This window comes from Myxine glutinosa, chromosome 6, assembly GCF_964187855.1.
Source record: "Myxine glutinosa chromosome 6, kmMyxGlut1.1, whole genome shotgun sequence".
Taxonomy (NCBI): domain Eukaryota; kingdom Metazoa; phylum Chordata; class Myxini; order Myxiniformes; family Myxinidae; genus Myxine; species Myxine glutinosa.
This window is the reverse complement of record NC_136266.1, coordinates 72,313,124-72,333,123: the sequence shown is the minus strand read 5'-3', so window position 1 is coordinate 72,333,123 and position 20,000 is coordinate 72,313,124. Positions and strand designations below refer to the sequence as shown.

At 44.5% G+C, this 20,000-nt stretch overlaps 1 protein-coding gene across 1 annotated transcript in view; it reads right to left on the bottom strand.

The window, feature by feature from the left end:
• The window catches only part of LOC137429962 (band 4.1-like protein 5), a 96,429-nt gene that overhangs the window by 30,935 nt on the left and 45,494 nt on the right, over window positions 1-20,000 (bottom strand). Inside the window, exons 12-15 of the mRNA XM_078779988.1 lie at window positions 16,969-17,075; window positions 16,733-16,760; window positions 16,478-16,514; window positions 12,337-12,431 (exon numbers count right to left, since the gene is read on the bottom strand). Coding sequence (XP_078636114.1) covers window positions 12,337-12,431; window positions 16,478-16,514; window positions 16,733-16,760; window positions 16,969-17,075 — 267 coding nt within the window. The remainder of the gene's footprint in view (window positions 1-12,336; window positions 12,432-16,477; window positions 16,515-16,732; window positions 16,761-16,968; window positions 17,076-20,000) is intronic.

Sequence of the window (20,000 nt, the reverse complement as noted above, 5' to 3'; positions counted from 1 at the left end):
GAGCATTGGTGAGGTCGGGCAATGATGTTGGGCGATTAGGCCTGGCTCGCAGTCGGCGTTCCAATTCATCCCAAAGGTGTAGGATAGGGTTGAGGGCAGGGCTCTGTGCAGACCAGTCAAGTTCTTCCACACCGATCTCGACAAACCACTTCTGTATGGACGTTGCTTTGTGCACAGGGGCATTGTCATGCTGAAACAGGAAAGGGCCTTCCCCAAACTGTTGCCACAAAGTTGAAAGCACACAATCGTCTCGAATGTCATTGTATGCTGTAGCGTTAAGATTTCCCTGCACTGGAACTAAGGGGCCTAGCCCGAACCATGAAAAACAGCCCCAGACCATTATTCCTCGTCCACCAAACTTTACAGTTGGCACTATGCATTAGGGCAGGTAGCGTTCTCCTGGCATCCGCCAAACCCAGATTCGTCCGTCAGACTGCCAGCTGAAGACACGTTTCCACTGCTCCGGAGTCCAATGGTGGCGAGGTTTACACCACTCCAGCCAACGCTTGGCATTGCGCATGGTGATCTTAGGCTTGTGGGCGGCTGCTCGGCCATGGAAACCCATTTGATGAAGCTGCTGATGTTGCTTCCAGAGGAAGTTTGGAACTCGGTAGTGAGTATTGTAACTGAGGACAGATGATTTTTACGCACTTCAGCACTCGATGGTCCAGTTCTGTGGGCTTGTGTGGCCTACCACTTTGTGGCTGAGCTGTTGTTGCTCCTAGACGTTCCCACTTCATAATAACAGCACTTACAGTTTAGTTGTTGACCGGGGCAGCTCCAGCAGGGCAGAAATTTGATAAACTGACTTGTTGGAAAGGTGACATCGTATGACGGTGCCACGTTGAAAGTCACTGAGCTCTTCAGTATGGCCCATTCTACTGCCAATGTTTGTCTATGGAGATTGCATGGCTGTGTGCATGATATGTGCCATTATATGTACCTGTCAGCAATGGGTGTGGCTGAAACAGCCGAATCCACGAATTAGAAGGGTTGTCCGCATACTTTTTGCCATGTAGTGTGTATATATATATACAGTATATGTATATATATGTATATATATGTATATATATATATATATTATATATGTATATATATTGTTGCGGTTTTGAGTCTGTCAAGTGAGAGTAATAAAGGTTAAAGTCTGTCCCCCATAGTTAGTCACACAAGCAACATGTAGCCTCGCGATAGTATAGTTATGTCTTAGTATTTGTGAGCTTAGCTGTTTTTTTTTTTTTTTTTTTTGTTTTGTTTTGTATACTGAATCGAGGCTCGTGAAAGAGCTAACATTTATTTCACAAACAAATCAACCAGACAACCAAAATATACAAAAAGAGGGAGCGGAAGACAAGATGGGGAGAGAAGGGGAAGCACACAACCACAACATTTGAGAGCAGGGAGAAGTGTGGGAGGGAGAGGGCTTGGGGGCAGGAGGCATGGGAGGGGGAGGGGGGGGGGGGGGAGAGGTATAAAATACAAGGGGACCGAAATTAGCGGGGGTAGAAAAGATCAAGGTTTTGGATGGGGGAGGATAAGAGATGGTGGTGAACAGCTGTTTTAAAGACCTGGAGGGTGGAGTGGGATTGAAGAGAGTGAGGGAGTTTGTTCCAGAGGTGGGAGAAAAGAGGAATGAAGGAGTGAAGGTGAGCAGAAAGTCTTGATTTTGGCAGTTTAACCATAAGAGGGTTGCAGGCAGATCTTGTGCGACCTGTAGGAATATTTGGGGGACAGAGCCCAGAGAGGGCTGGGGGGGCAAGGCCAGAGAGGAGTCGGTAGAAGACGGAAAGACCACCAACCTGCCTGCGATGAGTGAGTGAAAGGCCCTTGGAGTTAGCTTCATCGCGGGAGATTCCAATGATTCTGAACGCTTTGGTTTCAACAGCGTGAAGACGGGCTAGTTGTGAGGCAGGAGCACCAGACCAGAGGGGAGAGCAGTATTCCATAGAGCTGCGGATGAAAGCCTTGTATGTGGTGAGGAGCTCAGGTGTGCCAAGGAAGGACTTCGCACGACGGAGGATGCCCAGTCGGCGACTGGCTTTGGAGGGCAGATTTGAAATGTGGTTTTCCCAGGAAAGATCATGGCAAATAGTGAGACCCAAAAGCTTGAGTGACAGAACTTCTTGGAGAGGATTATTCAGAAAGTGGATGGGAGGGTTTTCCAGTCGGTCTTTTCGGAGAGACATCGTAAGAGTGTGAGATTTATCAGGATTGAAAGACATGTTCCATTTGTTTGCCCAGTCTGTGATTTTGTCCAGGTCTGCAGAGAGTGAGGAGGCTGCAGACTGCCGATCTGAGGGATGAGGAATGGAGCGACAGAGAGTAGAGTCGTCAGGAAAGAGATGGAGAGGATTTTCAAGAGAGTCAGAGAGATCATTGATGAAGATCAGAAAAAGCACAGGGCCCAGAACACTACCTTGGGGAACTCCAGCCTGAACAGGAAGAGGAGATGAGAGAAACCCATTCAGGGCCACACGTTGACTACGACCAGAGAGGAAGTCCGCCAGCCATGCATGGAGATTTCCATGGATACCAAAGGAGGAGAGTTTGGTGAGCAGAGGAGGGTGCCAGACCGTATCGAAGGCACGTGAAATGTCAAGGGAGACAGCTCTAATTTCCTGTTTGGCGTTGAGGACCTCCATCCATTGTTGAGAAAGCAGAAGCAGCATGTCCAGAGTAGAGTGACCAGGTCTGAAACCAAATTGATGATCAGAGATCAAGCCATTGGAGAAGAGGAAAGATTTCATATCTGAAGCAATGATGGATTCCATGACTTTGCTGATAATTGGGAGAAGGCCGATTGGTCTGTAGTTGCTGGGATCTGTTTTTGCACCTTTTTTGTGCAAAGCGGTGATGTTGGCTGATTTCCAAGCAGATGGCAGATGACCTTGAGCAAAAGAGAGGGTGAAGAGAACAGAAAGAGGGAGTGAAAGAGCGGAAGAACAGGATTTTAGGACCCGTGGGCTGATGCCGTCAGGACCAGTTGCAGAATCAGAGTCGAGGGTTGACAGAAACTTTTCCACCTTGTCAGGAGGAAAGGACACAGAGTCCAGGAGCAGCTGGGTACGACTGGGTACGGTGGGTACAGAGAGGGATGGGTTTGGGACACAAGATTTAGAGGCAAACACAGAGTTGAGGCATTCAGCTTTTTCACGTGCGATAGTTCCTCTCCTTTCTTAATTCTGCGATGAGTAGGAGCCAGGAAATAGGCCCTACTTGCCGCCGATTTCCCAGCCACCCTAGCCTCGATCATCCTACGTCCGTAGCTTCAATCCAGTTTGTTAACGTTGGCTCATATTGGGCGAGTTAACATGAGGAAGGCAGAGGTGGATCAGGGCGGAGTCGAGGCAGAGTGGCAGGAGCGATGACGGTAAGCATGAGCCGCCAATCAGAGCTCAGAGGTGGTGGCGGCGGCGTGGCATCATAGGGCGTGGTGAGAAGAGTCAGGTGAGTTCCAGAAGGTTCGAGGGGCGTAGCTGTAAGAACCGCTGTGCACATCCATCGAACCATTCGCATTTCGGATGCGAATTCGGATGCAACCTCAACACATGACCAAACGATCTCAACCTGTTCCTCTTCACAGCATCAATCACAGGCTTTATTCCCATCATCTTTCGCAATTCATCATTTGTCTTCCTCTCTCTCAAAGATATGCCGCACATCCACCGAACCATTCGCATTTCAACCCTTTCCACCATTCGTCCTTGAACTGTATATACATGTGGGAATAATTAAACCCTTGTTCTTTCTTTCTGATTCGATCGTTTCTGTGGTTTCTTCAATTGACTAAGTGTGGCACGAATAAGATCGCTCCAATCGGGTTCCACTGAGTAAGACTGCCGGACCACGTGTACGCAATCTGCTCGGCGTACTAAGATCACACGTGGTTCGTGCGAGGCTTGTTTTCTCGCTCCCAGGGCAGTGCGGGTACTTAAGTACGAGCGAAAAGTAGTCCCGAAACCCTACGCCGCGTGTGTCCGGGAGGGACGTAATAAGTCTCGGTTCCGCCAGGCCCAGTAAAGACAAGGGGATTAATCACCCCTTGATAAGGGGAAGAAGGCCGGCGTAGAGAACCGTAACAATATTGTTATGTCGATGTGGTAGTGATATGTAGAGCAGATAGATCTGAATAGGTAACGTGCTTCGTCTGTCGCGGTAAGGAATCTGACCTTGTAATAAGTTCATGTGTAGGCGTTTTGTCGGGTCAGGAGTATACTTGTGAACCTACCAGGAGGTTCGTGTGTTAAGTAGAGTTAGGGATTAAAGAGTAGCGCCCTTGTGTGTCCTCACCTGGTTAGCCAAACCTTTGTCCCTTTTGGCACTGCAGACCAACATAGACATTCCGACAGGTCCTTACTCAACACTAAATAACGCCCTCCCCTGACATGACTTAGGAACGAAACCAGGCCGGGACACCACCGATAATGGCCGCCGCCATTTACACCTCCGACAGGCCTATCCACCTCGAGTGCCACGTGCTATGACCACACCACAGGCCTGTGATTCGGTGGAGGCCACTGATTGGGTGGTGCGCCAAGGCTGACGTCACCGCCGCGGAGTGGTACGAGGGGCGGCAGAACTTTCATGAGTGAGTGGGTTCGAGAGTGAGTCTTGAGAGAGTTAGTTCGAGAGAGAGAGAGAGAGAGAGTGAGGAGCAGTTGCACAAGAGTTGGTTCAGAGTGAGTTGCGTGGCAGTTGGCCAAGAGTTGGTTCGAGGCAGAGAGACGCAGTTGGCTTGAGAAGCGAGTTGGAAGGAGAGAGTGAGTGAGTTGGCAAGTGAGTGAGTTGGCAAGCAGAAGAGTTGGCCAGCAGTGGAGTTTGGACAGGGAGAGAATTGTGAGAGTTGCTTCGTTGGCTTGAACTTGGCTCGAAGCGGCACTTGGCGTGCAGTGGACTCGCGCTCTCTTCCCCCCTTTGCCGTTCTTCGTCGTTCTGTGTTCGTGCTCGAGTTGAGGGTCGACCTTGTGTGGAGCTCGCTGGCCTGCGTTGGGCGCGTGGTGCCTGGTGCACGGACCTCGTGGGCGGCGGGAGGATCGGAGCTTGGAACGGGGCCTACAACATGCATTTTAAGGCCATGTTCCCTGCTAGAGCGGGGGTTAGCCTTGCGGTCCCCATGACAATCTTCTCCATTTTGCCCTATTTTCTGCATCTCTCCTTGTTAACCCCCTTGCCCGCATTTCTTCTTCCACCATCTTTAGCCAAGTCTTTCTCGGTCTTCCCCATCCTCTACTTCCTTCTACATTAACTTCCATCACTCTTCTCAACCAGTCACTTTCATCCTTCCTCAATACATGACCAAACCATCTCAACCTGTTCCTCTTCACAGCATCAATCACAGGCAATATTCCCATCATCTTTCGCAATTCATCATTTGTCTTCCTCTCTCTCAACGATACTCCGCACATCCATCGAACCATTCGCATTTCAACCCTTTCCAGCCTTCGTTGCTGCTCTACGTTCATTACCCATGTCTCGCTCCCATAAATCATAACACTTCTCACACATGCAGCATACACCTTTCCCTTCAGCTTCAGCGACACTCTCCTCCTCATCAGCACGCCACTCAGTTCCCGAAACTTCTTCCATGCACATCTCACTCGAGCAACCGTTGCCGAGTCTGATCCACCTTCTCCATTCAGCATGTCTCCGAGGTAGCAAAATGTTTTCACACCTTCCAGCTTCACGCCGTCTCCAAGATCCAACTCAACATTTCCTCCATCTGCAGCTCCCTCTGTGCACACCTTACATTTGAATGTAGCTGCCACACTGGTTAATGACCCTCTCAGACCACTACATTTTTGATGAACCCACTCAGCACACATTGTACATTGAATGGAGTTCACTCCGACACCCTTCCTACACACAGCACACGGCCACTTCCCAGTTCTTTCCACCTCACCACATGCTTTACCACTTGCCATCACCTTTGTCTTTCCGATATTCACCTTCAGACCTTTTGTCTCCATACATTCCTTCCACTTGTTCATCTTTTCCTTCAGTCCATCCATACTTTCCGCAATCAACACCAGATCATCTGCATACAACAACTCCCACGGTAAACCCTCCTTTACGGTCTGAGCCAGCACCTCCATCACAGCTACAAATAGTAGTGGACTTAGTACCGACCCCTGATGCACTCCCACCTTCACCTCAAACTCACCACTGTTCCCGTCCTTCGTCCTTACAGCTGTGCGTGCTCTTTTGTACATTGCCATCACTACTCTGATCAACCATTCCTCCACTCCTAACTTCCTCAATGCCCATGTCAATACTTTGCGTGGAACCCTATCGAATGCTTTCTCCAGATCAACAAACCCAAAAAACAACTTCTTCCTCTTATCCATGTACTTCTCCTGCAACTGCCTCACAATGAAAAGCGCATCTGTCGTTCCTCTTCCTGGCATAAATCCAAACTGCATTTCGTCGATCTTCACTTTCTTCCTTATCCTCCTCTCCAACACCCTTTCCAATACCTTCATTCCATGCTCCAATAACTTTATCGCTCGGTACGAGCCACACTCCAGAGGGTCACCTTTCCCCTTGTATAGAGGGACGAGGGTACTCAGTTCCCAATCCACTGGAATGCGGCCTTCTTTCACCACCAGATTACAGATCTCTGTCATTCTCTTCACACCCCAACTTCCTGCTGCCTTCAACATATCTCCCACAACTCCCGTCGGCCCTCCCGCTTTTCCACTCTTCATTGCTTTTTTCGCTTCCTCAACTTCCTTCTCAGTTATCTTCTCTGCCGGTCCTAAAACTGGGTTACTCTCTATGTTGCCATCCCATTCATTCTCTGTATTCAACAGCATTTCCATATATCTTTTCCATCTTCCTTTAATTCCATCTGGGTCGACAACGATTTGTCCCACTTCATCCTTCAAGCAACTCACCCCCATCACATCACACCTCTCTTTCGCTATCTGCTTTGCAATCCTGAATACTGCTTTCTGACCCTCTTCCGAATCCAAGCGTTCTCCGAACATTTTCCTACATGCCTCCTGCGCCTTTGCTACCTCTTTCTTTGCAGCCTTCCTGGCTGCCTTATAACTTTCATGCTCTGCTGTTTCTGCTCCCGTACCCTTCGCCTTCTGCCACTCTTTGAACTTCTTCCTCTTCATTACCTACCTCGTGTGCAAACGATCGGAGTGTGGAGTGGGGCTTGCTGGCGGCCGGGCGGGGCCATGTTACACGCAAGACTACAGACAGATAAGACTGCACCTACATTACCTTTCCCAATTACACGACGAACGTGTTCTTTTTATTAATTCATATTCCCTCGTCTCGTTTCTGAAATCTGTCGTGTGGGGACGTCCCGATTAGGATATTTGTTACCGGCACGTGCTTTTTCCTGTCCTTGCCTTTTTCCTTTAATAAACCCTTGTATTATTTTGCATCCCCTGTTAAAACTGTGCCCGCTTGAGTTAATCCCCTTACAGGACCGGAGCTACGTCGGTGCGCTGAAGGTAAACTTTTGCCGCAGCCTCCATTTTCCTTCTTCCTCCCGCGTGACATATAGTTGAATCCATGTTTCGTTGTTGCCTCCGAATAAGACCGTTTAGGCTATCCGCGATTCTGGTGTTAACCGGAGTTGTGCGACAATATGTATGTATGTATGTATGTATGTATGTATGTATGTATGTATGTATACATATATATATACATACATACATACATATATATATATATATATATATATATATATATATATCTCCGAGACATAGAGTCCATTCTTGGAAAAACCACAAGGTTCTCAACATCATAAGAGTTTAAGTTTATTTTAACTGCTCATTGTCCCCAAAAATGAGAAAACAAGGTAGAACAGTCAGTGATCAGGAGGGGTGGGGGAAGACCGCAGTTATATCGAATCATTATTTCAAAAACCTAACAAAATATACAAATAAAAAAAATTAAAAAAACATCCAGCACAAGTCATCTCATCATCGATCAAAGCCTTTGCTTTCATAAGCGTTTGGACTTTACAAGTCCCGGTTTTGTTGAAGGAAGTGCCACAAAGAATAGGAGGATGACTACCACGAGCAGATTGATATCGTATAATCACACAGTTTGAATCGAGTGATGAAGCACAATGGAACACAATGAACCGTTAATCAACAATAATTCATTCAAACTACCAGAGGTTGAGAAATCCCTTAAAATATGTGTTTAAAAATGTGATGATTTTCGAGAAAAGTAAGGTAAATCCACATGTTTAAAATGCATCAGTGACATGGATTTGTGCAGATTCATTAATAATTAGGTTGTTATGCCAGCATTAAAACTTACTCGGCCTAAACATACTGGAAAGACGACAATGCAATTGCTGCAGGGACAGGCCAAGTAATAGTATGGCTTTAAAAAATGCTTTTAATTACACAAAACCTTCAATCATGCCTGGATCTAAAATGCCATCGAAAGAATGTCCGTCATTATTTATCACAATGCCAACAGTTTTGCATAATAAATTGGAAAATACCAATTTAAATATTTTGAGGGCATTCAAATGAAAAATCCTGCAAATTTACAGGAAATTTTTCAAACGACTTGCAATTGGATTTACAAACAATACCGATTCATTTAAAATTACTGTATTTTGGCTCGTAAGATCAGTTAAAGCATAAACACGTCTGGTTTGAATTCTGAAAATATTTCTTTATTAAATAAACAAACACAAAAGGACTGGGAGGATAACCAAGAGATAAGTACACTCGCCTTTTGAACCGTCTAGCCAAGGTTCAAATCTCGACCCAGCAATAAACTGTCATCCTGGTGCTTCAGCAGGACATCAAGGTGGGCACCGTTCATTAGAAGGACGGTAAGTCTGAGGGCTCACCTGTTAGCACTGGTCATTGGAGGACGTTAAACATCCCACAGTGTTTCTCGAAGAGAAAGGTGAGTTATCGCCGGCACTCTAAAGAAATTACAAATTGCCCTGACCAACCTTTGGGTGAACGTCAGGCCTGGCCAGTTCGTGAAAGATTTGCGGCCAAATACATTCCCTGGACGACCCAACAAGGTGGGAATATTTGGGGCCGTTAAAAGTCGTTCACACGTGTATATATATATATATACATACACATATATATATATATATTTAATCCACAATGTCTTATTTCCTCCAAATATGGGTGAGGGATGTTATTGGGTCATGTTATAGTTATAGTTATATATATATGGATAAAACAAGTTGGCATTTCTTGGACAATTGAGTGAATCACTGATAAGTTTTTGAACGCAGGACATAGAAAGTTTCATAATTAGAATGCATCCCAACTTAAAAAAGGCTTTTTCAGATTATACAAACGGTCATTGCTATGTCATAACTCCATCTTCAAGAAATACATGAACTTGATTGATCTCAGCTAGGATAATTCCATTCACCATTATTGATCAGGTGGCTAAATGGAGGGGGTGTGGAGAGGGTGACAGTCATTTTGTTCAGCGAAGAAACTTGCTCAGATTAACACGTCAAGGAACATGCAACCAAATCCTTCATTATGAGAACATTCAAAGCAAAGATATCCACAACATGCAAGGACTTTTATGGACTGAGTAATATCTAATATCAATACTTGTATTAAAACATCACAATATGATATTTCAAGCCACCCAAGAGTCAATATGACAAAACAACCTCCCCTTATTTAACACAAACAAATTACCTAAATGCACATGCAAAATGAACTCGACATCACGAGTGGCAACACCTTTCTGCAACAGAAATGCACAAATATAATCCCACTCTTAAATACTCACCTGTCACACAGAACCCAACGCAAACCTTCGATAAACTTGATGAAGGCGTCTCATGTCAACTGGAAGCAAAGTGTGACGTGCGGATCTAACAAGACCTGTGTTGGATCAACTGGGCGAATCAATGAAAGTCATTTCTTCCAGGAGAGGAGAGTTGGTTAGGGGGAGGGGAGGGATATATAGGAAGTATATTTTCTTAAACAAAATCTGATGGCATCTATGATAATGGAATAAATAAAAAAAATTTGGAGCTTCTAGTAACATTACTGAGTGGAAAGTAGATATATAGAGTTTGTAAGGAGATAGCCCAGGGTCGAATAAGAACAGCAAATCATGGGCCTTATATATATACACACACACACACACACACACACATACACACAAGGGAAAGAAAGGAACAGTTGAAGGTGAGCAGATGCCAAGTTTTTTGCGTTTGGCCCACCAAACATACATGAACCGTATAACAAAGATCCAGGAGGCACAACTTAAGCAACCTTGCGCACATGCATGTCACATGTCTAACTTGTGATTATGGCCGCATTACTTGCCCAGCCTTTCGAGATGATGGGTTGCATCACTTGAGCATCGATGAATGAAGTTTCAGGCACATTTCCAAAAGCCATTTTGCTTCACGGCTGCTGTGACCGTGATCAATTCTGTTGTGATATACTTGTGCACATTCCCGTTCGGGGATGCTGTAGTAGTGTAGGTATCGATCTAGAAACGTAGTGCTGTACAGAGCACCCTGAACATTGGGAAACCAGCTCCATATTTTTCAAACGATGGTTGCTCATCACAGACCCACAAAGTTTTTTTTTTTTAGGTCGACTGCAGGAGATCATAGCTCTGTGGCGATGACTTTGCGAGTCACATGCGGCTTGTTGGCAGAGTTGCCCTGATGCTCTCGACTCCGGTCGTCAATTCCGCTTGATCCACTCGCAGATCGTGGGCCTGAGCTCCTGGGTGCAGCGGTGCTTTGTTGCCTGCGGCATGGTGAGCAGTGGCACCCGGATGTGCATTAGTTCACAATCTCGGGAAATTATGCACCGAAGATGAAGAAGCAAAACGCTTCAAGCCAGGTGGGATTGAGCCAGAGCACACCCAATCATAAGGAGCCATTTGCAATGTCTCAAATGGCACGAAGATTTGCCCCAACACCCAAGAGAGAATGCATGCTTAGGAAAATGTATGATAAAAATAACAAAAACACTTAAAGGGGAACCCAAATGAAAAGCAAACTTTACATCCACTGAAGGATTGCTCCTGTCTCGCTTGGAAAAAGGAAGAATTGCATTTAACAGAGGTATTGTGCGCCCGAGGCAAAATACCATTCCCTTCGACCAGTGGGTAAGGACAAAGTCAAAGATGGCTGCCAACATTGAAAATATATGATGTTCAAATTAGGAATTCCATTCCACCAACAGGAGCGAGTCTAAAGTGACCCTGCATATGGGGATCAATTGGTACAAGGTGGATAGGATCTCAGCGATTGTTTATGCAATAGAGATTGGCAAGTTTGATACTGGTTTCAGAACAAAATGTGGTGTCGCAGTGAACGTGAAGTTCATCCATTGTGGTCAATGAGAACAACTCGTTAACTTCAAGACAACAAGTTAATCATTTGCATCGGCACCGACAGATGCGCCACAAGAAAACGAGGAATAATTTGTGAAAACTAGACATTGAAATCAAAATTGAAAACCCCTTTCCTAGAATGGTCACCCAGAACTGGCGAATGCAGGCCCACTAATCGCTCGCCCGTGCACACATCTAAAGTCTTCACTCGCTGATGTCACAGGAATAAAGGAGGGTGAGAAAATGTGTTTCTCTAAATTTTCTACTTTCCAATTCAGGTATTGACAAGACATTGTATCTAACTTGGTTGATATTGAAGGATAGTTAACATGTTCTTGGGTTCCCCTTTAAGGACCAAGATACCCCAGAGAGAATGTCTCAGGAAAGACAAATAAATAATCAAAGGAAAAGATTGTTGATCAGAGTAAAAGTAATCGTGCTCATAATGCCATTAGCATCAGGGTACGCATGCTTCATTTATATGAAAACATGGTGAGGAAGTGCCATACACCTATAGAAGAATGAGGGATTGCGCAAAGCCAAGCGAGCTCAGGGTAAAACATCACACATTGGATAAACTCTAAAAGAACTTGGTAACCATTATGACTACATGGATTCAGGCCTCGACACCTGTATATTTTTACAACCAAGTGCAACATGTACCCCTACCAGGAAGTCTAAGAAACAGAAACGCTCTACAAACTCAGAAAAAGGGCTTAATCAAATCAAAAACCTTACAGCCCAAAGGCAATGCTTTAAAAAGGATGGAAGAACGAAAACCAACAACAAAACCTATCATTCAGGAACCACATCGTTAGTTATGTTGAACTATCACCCTCCAAATTATGTCTAATTAGCAATCCTTTCCTCCCCCACCCCACCCCAGGAAGCTTTCAAACCAATTTGCAAGTAGAGGCATGGTGTGGACCACAATAAATCAAAATCAATTACAGAAAAGACGTGTGAACACGAATAAGTGAACACACCATCATGTCAACAACCATTGTGTACCTTGTTTCTGCTCCACAGCTCGAAGAATCCTTGTGGGTAACAGAGGAGGTAGGTCTTGGATGGGCAGGAACGGGTAATGTGGAACTGTGTGGGCCCTGGGAGTTCAGGATGTTCATGTTACAACAATTGGTTCTCACTAACCATTTCTATGCACAAGCATGTGCTCTCTCATTAGGAGAAACCACTGAGACAAATTTATCAAAAATAAACTAGAGGTTCCAGGGAACCTGAACTCAACAGGTCTATATCAATATGGTTAGAATATGCATAATAGAACCATAAACTATATAGTTTATATGTGCTAAAAATACATGACAAAAATGGATTTTCAATATGGCCGCCCTGCCGAGCCCATTTTTGGGCGTGCAACGCCCAAATGCAATACCAAACTAGTTTATGTCTTAAAGATGCTGCACAACAAGTTTCATCAAATTTAATCAATATTTGTGACTTTTAGAGAGTAGACGTCGAATTGTTTACAGACGACAGACAGACAGACGACAGACGACGGACACTGGGTGTCGACAAAAACTCAGCTGGACATAGTCCAGTTGAGTTACAAATACAAATAATAAAAATGAAATAATAAGAGCAAGTGAAGATGGACTTCCATTCTCCATGGAGTGTCAGCACTGCTAAAACAGTCATGAGGTAGAACATAAACTAGACAGTTTGACTTTGTTCATCCCAGAGGTAGTAGTCAGGAAAGGTTTTTGAAATTTAGACAAGGTACTGGCACTCAATAGATTTGTCTTTTAAAACGGTCCTTTGGGTTTTAGCATCCACTAGCAAACGCAAGTATATTAAACACCAGGCTTCCTGCCTCACTGAAGGATGGCATACTCAATGATACAACACCTGCTTACCAGGCACAAGAGTGAGACACTGTCTGGTTTTGAAGAGGAGCTCATACCAGAAACGTCACTACAAACTCTTTCCCACGGCTGTTAGCATACCTCTCTCCAAACGTTTGGTTCAGAAAATTAATCGCCTATATTTTTCCGCAGACGCAGACCAACTGTAGTCTTTATAGACGTTCGTTTTTCATTAGCAGTTTATAGTTAGGCCGGAAATCAAACATGGAATCAAACATGATCAAATTATCAAATAAAATAAAACTAGAATCCGGGCACTCGGTAGAGCGCATACCTTCGCCGCAGCTACTGTTCTGTACTTGGCATGGGAGTGTATGCGATGTGAAACTTTATGTGAAATGCGATCGATTTTTAAAAATCAGAATTTGAGCAAATCTGTTTCATTCGTCTGTTAATATGCCTCCCCGATTGACAAATCTGCAATTTGAATTTCATTTGAGGTTGAAATGATTGCGGGAGATCGCGTTATAGTGATGACGTCTTGGATGGACATCTTCTTCTTCAGTCGCTCATAACTTTGAGTGAAATACGATCGAGTTAAAAATAGTCAGAATTTGAGCAAATCTGTTTCATTCGTTTGTTAATATGCCTCATCTCTTGACAAATCTGCAATTATAATTTTTTTTGAGGTTGAAATGATCGCGGGAGATCGCGTTATAGTGATGACGTCCTGGATGGACATCTTCTTCTTCAGTCGCTCATAACTTTGAGTGAAATACGATCGAGTTAAAAATAGTCAGAATTTGAGCAAATCTGTTTCCCAAAATCTAATCAAATGTGTCCCGTATAATAACCAATCATCCCACCAAATTTCATGCAATTCGGTTGAATACTTTTTGAGTTATGCGATTAACATACACACACACAGACATACAAATAAATACACAGCGATCAAAACATAACCTTCCGCTTTTGCGAAGGTAATGATCATGACTGACATTATCATGACATTGACATCATCATTGACATAATCATTGACATTGACATCATCATGACATGACAATGATCATGACATGATCAAATTAAATCAAACATGAAATCAAACGACAACTGAAAGGAAAGTAATGCTACCTCTGAGTAATCCAGCCAGCCTGAAAGTGAACTGAGCAGAAGACATTAATCCAAAGAGAGATGTCCCCAGTAAACTATTACTTGACTCTTGAAGAAGAAGCACAAAGAAACTGATAGTGTGACAGGACAAAATGGATGGACGTGAAAGAGGGCTTCTCCATGTTTAAAACAGCAAACGATCAAGTACATGTGCCTTGGGACCAGATCACGTCAACTGATCCTAAGGGGGCCTGGGAGGATCATTCTGGGGTGACCTTGAGCAGCCGTTATATCTGAAATCACCTTGTGTACGTAGATTCCCATGCCCGTACACTTTTAAAGTTATTTCTGACGAAAAATGAGAATGGTGTGGTCAAAGGATCCTTGAGCTTACAGATTGGACAAAGGCAACGGGACTCCATCATATTCTTAGGAGACTTGAAATTCACCCAACATGACTCGGACAGGCCGCAGCATTCAGTGAGGCGCTGCAGATAATTCCACCCCAAGTACATGAGGGATATTATGAGACATCCGCAGTAACAGATAGTATGGAGAAGGATTTCGAGACGTGGTGTGGATGAACCTCACACGTCCTCCCTCCCCTACAAGCGCCATAAAAGTTCTGGATGGCATCTAAGTCCTGGAAAAGCACTGGAATTTCATTCTTCAGGATAAACCTGGAGGGGCCAAAAGCTGCATTTTCTAACAGTATTCAGCCCCCTGCCACACAGCAATACTGGTGGCTGCTCTGAAATCAATATTAATATGTGAAAATATTATGTTGTGCAAGTTTTAGGTTATTTCGGAGTATTTCCCAGTATTTCTCTGAAATAACCTAAGAGTCGGTCCCTGTGTCCGGCCGCACGCACGTTCGTCCATCCATCCATCCATCCAACATTTGACTAAAACATCTCACAAACTACCTGACAGATATTGACCAAATTTTGTATGATGCATCAAGACAGTAAGGTCTCATGGGATTGTGCTTCCCATCCTGATGTGCTCCCTACTAAGGGAGTGAAAGGGGTGTTTTGCCCCAAATATTGGTATGTCATTCAAAAATCTTCTCAGAAACCGTCAGACAGATCCATACCAAACGAGACATTGGGACCATGCCCTAACCTTAAGTTGTGCTCCTCATGGTCGCATCTCCCCCAAAAAGGGAGCCACGGGCCTCCACCCCTAATACCTCATTTTCACCAAAACATCTCCACAACTACCTGAGCAATATAGACCAAATTTGGTACAATGCATCAAGACAGTAAGGGGTTGTGCTCCCCATCTGGATAAATAGGCTCATTTGGAGGTGATAAAAAGGGGGGTTTCCCAAGTATTGGTATTTCATTCAAAAATCTTCTCAGAAACCGACAACTGGATCCAGACCAAACTGGCCATGCGGCATCATGACCCATGCCTTAACCTAAAAGTTGTGCTCTCCATGGCCATATCTTCACTGGAAAGAGGGCCATGGGCTCCCTCCCCGAATCCTTCAAATTCACTAAAACATATTTTCCTCACAAATTACATGACAGATATGGACTAATTATGGTACAATACATCAAAACAGCAAGGTCTCGTGGGTTTGTGCTCCCCCATCCGGATCTGCCCCCGACAAGAGGCTGAAAAGGGGGGTTTTGCCTCAAATTCAGGTATTTGTTTTGAAGTTTCCTGAGAAGCTGTGGAAAAAACTGTCAGTCCCCCACAGGGCTACTTTTATTACAAGTACACACAAATTAAACTCGATTGATGCATTCTCACAGTTAAAGTGAAAGGCTAACCCACATGATGCCACCATTCATTCACACCATGTATGAGGTCAGGAAACAACCCCGATCTCAACCAAAGTGAGAAATGCTGGAACATTATCAGTATACAATTGGCTGAAAGGATCAAGGTACAAGTCAAGAATCTTGATTAAGCTTCAAGGAAATTGCAGTCAAAATTTCATCCATGTCGAAGAGGTGCAAAGCTCTCATTGATTTCCCTTCCATCTACTCTCAATTCCCAACCCTCCCCACACCTTCAACCCTCTCCCTTCCCCCAATCTAACCCCATCCATCATACTCAACAAAAGGAAACTCTATGCTATAACTCCAACTCCATTACTCTTTTGACCACTAAACTCCACAGACCCTCAAGGTTTCCATCGTGTGCCTTTTCACAGCAATTGAATGAATTAATGAATGACCACATCATTATACCAAAATATTTACCTGGACTTCTCTTGGGGTAGCCGTGCTATGAGGATAACTGGAAAGGAGAACAACAACTTGTGAAAAACTCGAATTAATCATTCTTAATCACAGAAAAATCCTTGAGCGATTTATTTATTTGTACATGGTTTAGAAAATCCATGGTTTAGAAAAATGCTTACAAGCAACAAGGTAGAAGTGATCGTTGCCATGGCAAAAACAAATATATACCAGAAGGAATGCTATTGATACAAAATCAACAACTTGAGAACTTACCCCGAGGATAGAAGCCTTGACAAAGGTGCTAAAAATAAGAAAAAAATGTTTCAGTAAGACAAGGCATTGATATAAACGGGTCACACTTTCAAATTAAATATTCTATTTTGAGAACGTGAAAAACGACAGCAGCCAAAAATCTGAGGAAGTTCCCACATGCACCACTCTGGTGGTATTGTTTGCATCAAACACTCCCAGCCCCATGAATCCCCACACCCCATCCCAACCATCCACACCTTTCTGGAAGGATGCCCGGCACGAGTATCTTTTGCTAGGTCGACGCTGGAAGGTCGAGGCACGCCTTGCCTTGTTCACCTTGGTTGCCTGAAATTCCGTGTGGCCACTGGCAATGGCGTGTAGTCACACAAGGAGGCATGTCATGGACAACAAATGTATAATGTTACTCAACGTACGAGTCATTGTTAACCTCAATTATTTCACCTTCATTTGGTTTTTGTTCAGAATATTGAAATGAAAAACATTTTTATAACAATATAATTCATGAAGAGTCATGCATTATAAATCAGTCACAAAGGTCACACAGATAAAATAAAAGAAATGTTAAACAGGGTTCCCATTAGAAGAACAAAATAAATAATTATAATAATTCCAAAATATTTTAAATACCATGTATGTTTTAGACAACTTGTGATGTAAAAGAGAAACGAAACAACAATCAGGTATGCCATATACAGTGCATTCAGAAAGTATTCAGACCCCTTCACTTTTTTCACATTTTGTTATGTTGCAGCCTTATGCTGAAATCGTTTAAATTCATTTTTTCCCTCATCAATCTACACTCAATACCCCATAATGACAAAGAGCAAACAGGATTTTAGAAAGTTTTGCAAATTTATTAAAAAGAAAAAACTGAAATATCACAGACACAAGTATTGTTATGTCTGGCGGGGTAGTGATATGTAGAGCAGATAGAGCTGAGTAGGTAACACGCTTCGAGGTGTCGCGGTAAGGAAAACTACCTGTAATAAGTTCATGCGTAGGCGTTTTGTCGGGTAAGGAGTATACTTGTGAATCTACCAGGAGGTTCGTGTGTTAAGTAGAGTTAGGGATTAAAGAGTAGCGCCCCTGTGTGTCCTCACCTGGTTAGCCAAACCTTTGTCCTTTTTGGCACCGCAACCACATAGACATTCCAACAGGTCCTTATTGCAACACTAAGTAACGCCCTTCCCTGACATGACTGTGAAAGAGAACCGGCAAAAGGAAACCAGGCCAGGACACCGCCGCATGGCCGCCACCATTTACACCTCCGACAGGCCTATCCACCTCGATTGCCACATGCTATGACCACACCACAGGCCTGCGATTCGGTGGAGGCCACTGATTGGGTGGCGCGCCAAGGCTGACGTCACCGCCGCGGAGTGATACGGGGGGCGGCAGGACTTTGAGTGAGTTGGTTGAGTGAGTTGCGCAGCAGTTGGTTCAGAGGAGTTGTGTAGACAGAGTTGGTTCAGGGCAGTTGCGTGGCAGTTGGTTCAGAGCAGTTGCGCGGCAGTGGGTCTTGTGCCGAGTGAGTCTTGAGACACAGTAGAGTGAGTGGGTTGGCAAGCAGAGGAGTTGGCCAGCAGTGGAGTTCGGACAGGGAGAGAATTGTGAGAGTTGGTTCGTTGGCTTGAACTTGGCTCGAAGCGGCACTTGGCGTGCAGTGGACTAGCGTTCTCTTCCCCTTTTTGCCGTTCTTTGTCGTTCTGTGTTCGTGCTCGAGTTGAGGGTCGACCTTGTGTGGAGCTCGCTGGCCTGCGTTGGACGCGTGGTGCACGGACCTCGTGGGCGGCGAGAGGATCGGAGCTTGGAACGGGGCCTACCTCGTGTGCAAACGATCGGAACGTGGAGCGGGGCCTGGTGGCGCGCGAGCGGGGCCGTGTTACACGCAGGACTACAGACAGATAAGACTGCACACTACCATTCCCAATTACACGACGAGCGTGTTCTTTTTATTAATTCATATTCCCTCGTCTCGTTTCTGAAATCTGTCGTGTGGGGACGTCCTGATTAGGATATGTGTTACCGGCGCGTGTTTTTTCCTGTCCTTGCCTTTTTCCTTTAATAAAACCTTGTATTATTTTCTATTCCCCATTACACCTGTGCCCGCTCGAGTTAATCCCCTTACATGACCGGAGCTACGTCGGTGCGCTGAAGGTAAGCTTTTGCCGCAGCCTTCCATTTTCCTTCTTCCTCCCACACGGCCATAGTAAAATCCGGTTTGGTTGTTGCCTCCAAGTAAACCGTTCAGGTCCATCCACGACATGTGTATATATATATAAAACACAGTTTGTGTGTGTGTGTGTGTGTGTGTGTGTGTGTGTGTGTGTGTGTGTGTGTGTGTGTGTGTGTAATGTTACCGATAGACTCCTAAACGGAGAGGCTTACGTGCTTGATATTTGACATAGACATGGCCATTGAGCGTGGGACGAACATGGCCGAACTCAAAATATTTGACAATCCATATTTTTTATTCATATTTACCTCAGCGTATTTCAGCGCACGGAATCAACGGATCCAGAGCAGGTGGGCGCTGATTCGCTCAGAGCGATCACGTGATGACGCTATGATGCTATGAACGCTATGACGCTATGAATGATATGACGCTATGACAAAAAAAATCGCTATGACGCTATGAAACGCTATGACGCTATGAACGATATGACGCTATGAACGATATGACGCTATGAACGCTATGGAAAAAAAATCGCTATGACGCTATGAAACGCTACGACGCAATGACGCTATGAAAAAAAAAATTGCTATGACGCTATGAACGCTATGACACTATGAAAAAAAAATCGCTATGACGCTATGAAACGCTATGAACGCTATGACGCTATGAAAAAAAAAATCGCTATGACGCTATGAACGCTATGAAAAAAAAATCGCTATGACGCTATGAAACGCTATGAACGCTATGACAAAAAAAATCGCTATGACGCTATGAAAAAAAAAAATCGCTCACTTTGCCAAGGGGCTCGCTCCCCCCACCCCTGTTCCCCTCCCCTTCCCTCCCCCTCCCCTCCCCCGCCCGGCAATGCCGGGTACTTCTGCTAGTATATATATACTAGCTGAGGTACCCGGCTTCGCCCGGGTTGAATAAGAATAATACAAATATATGATGAAAAGAACATGTATATTTGAGAGCAATATCACAGTACATTTCCTACATGACGTTTTGTCAATTTTCAATTTCTCAAAACCTCTTGGTATACAACATTTCTGGTTTTCTTACTTGGTGCCAAGACAGAAAGATTGCTTTGTT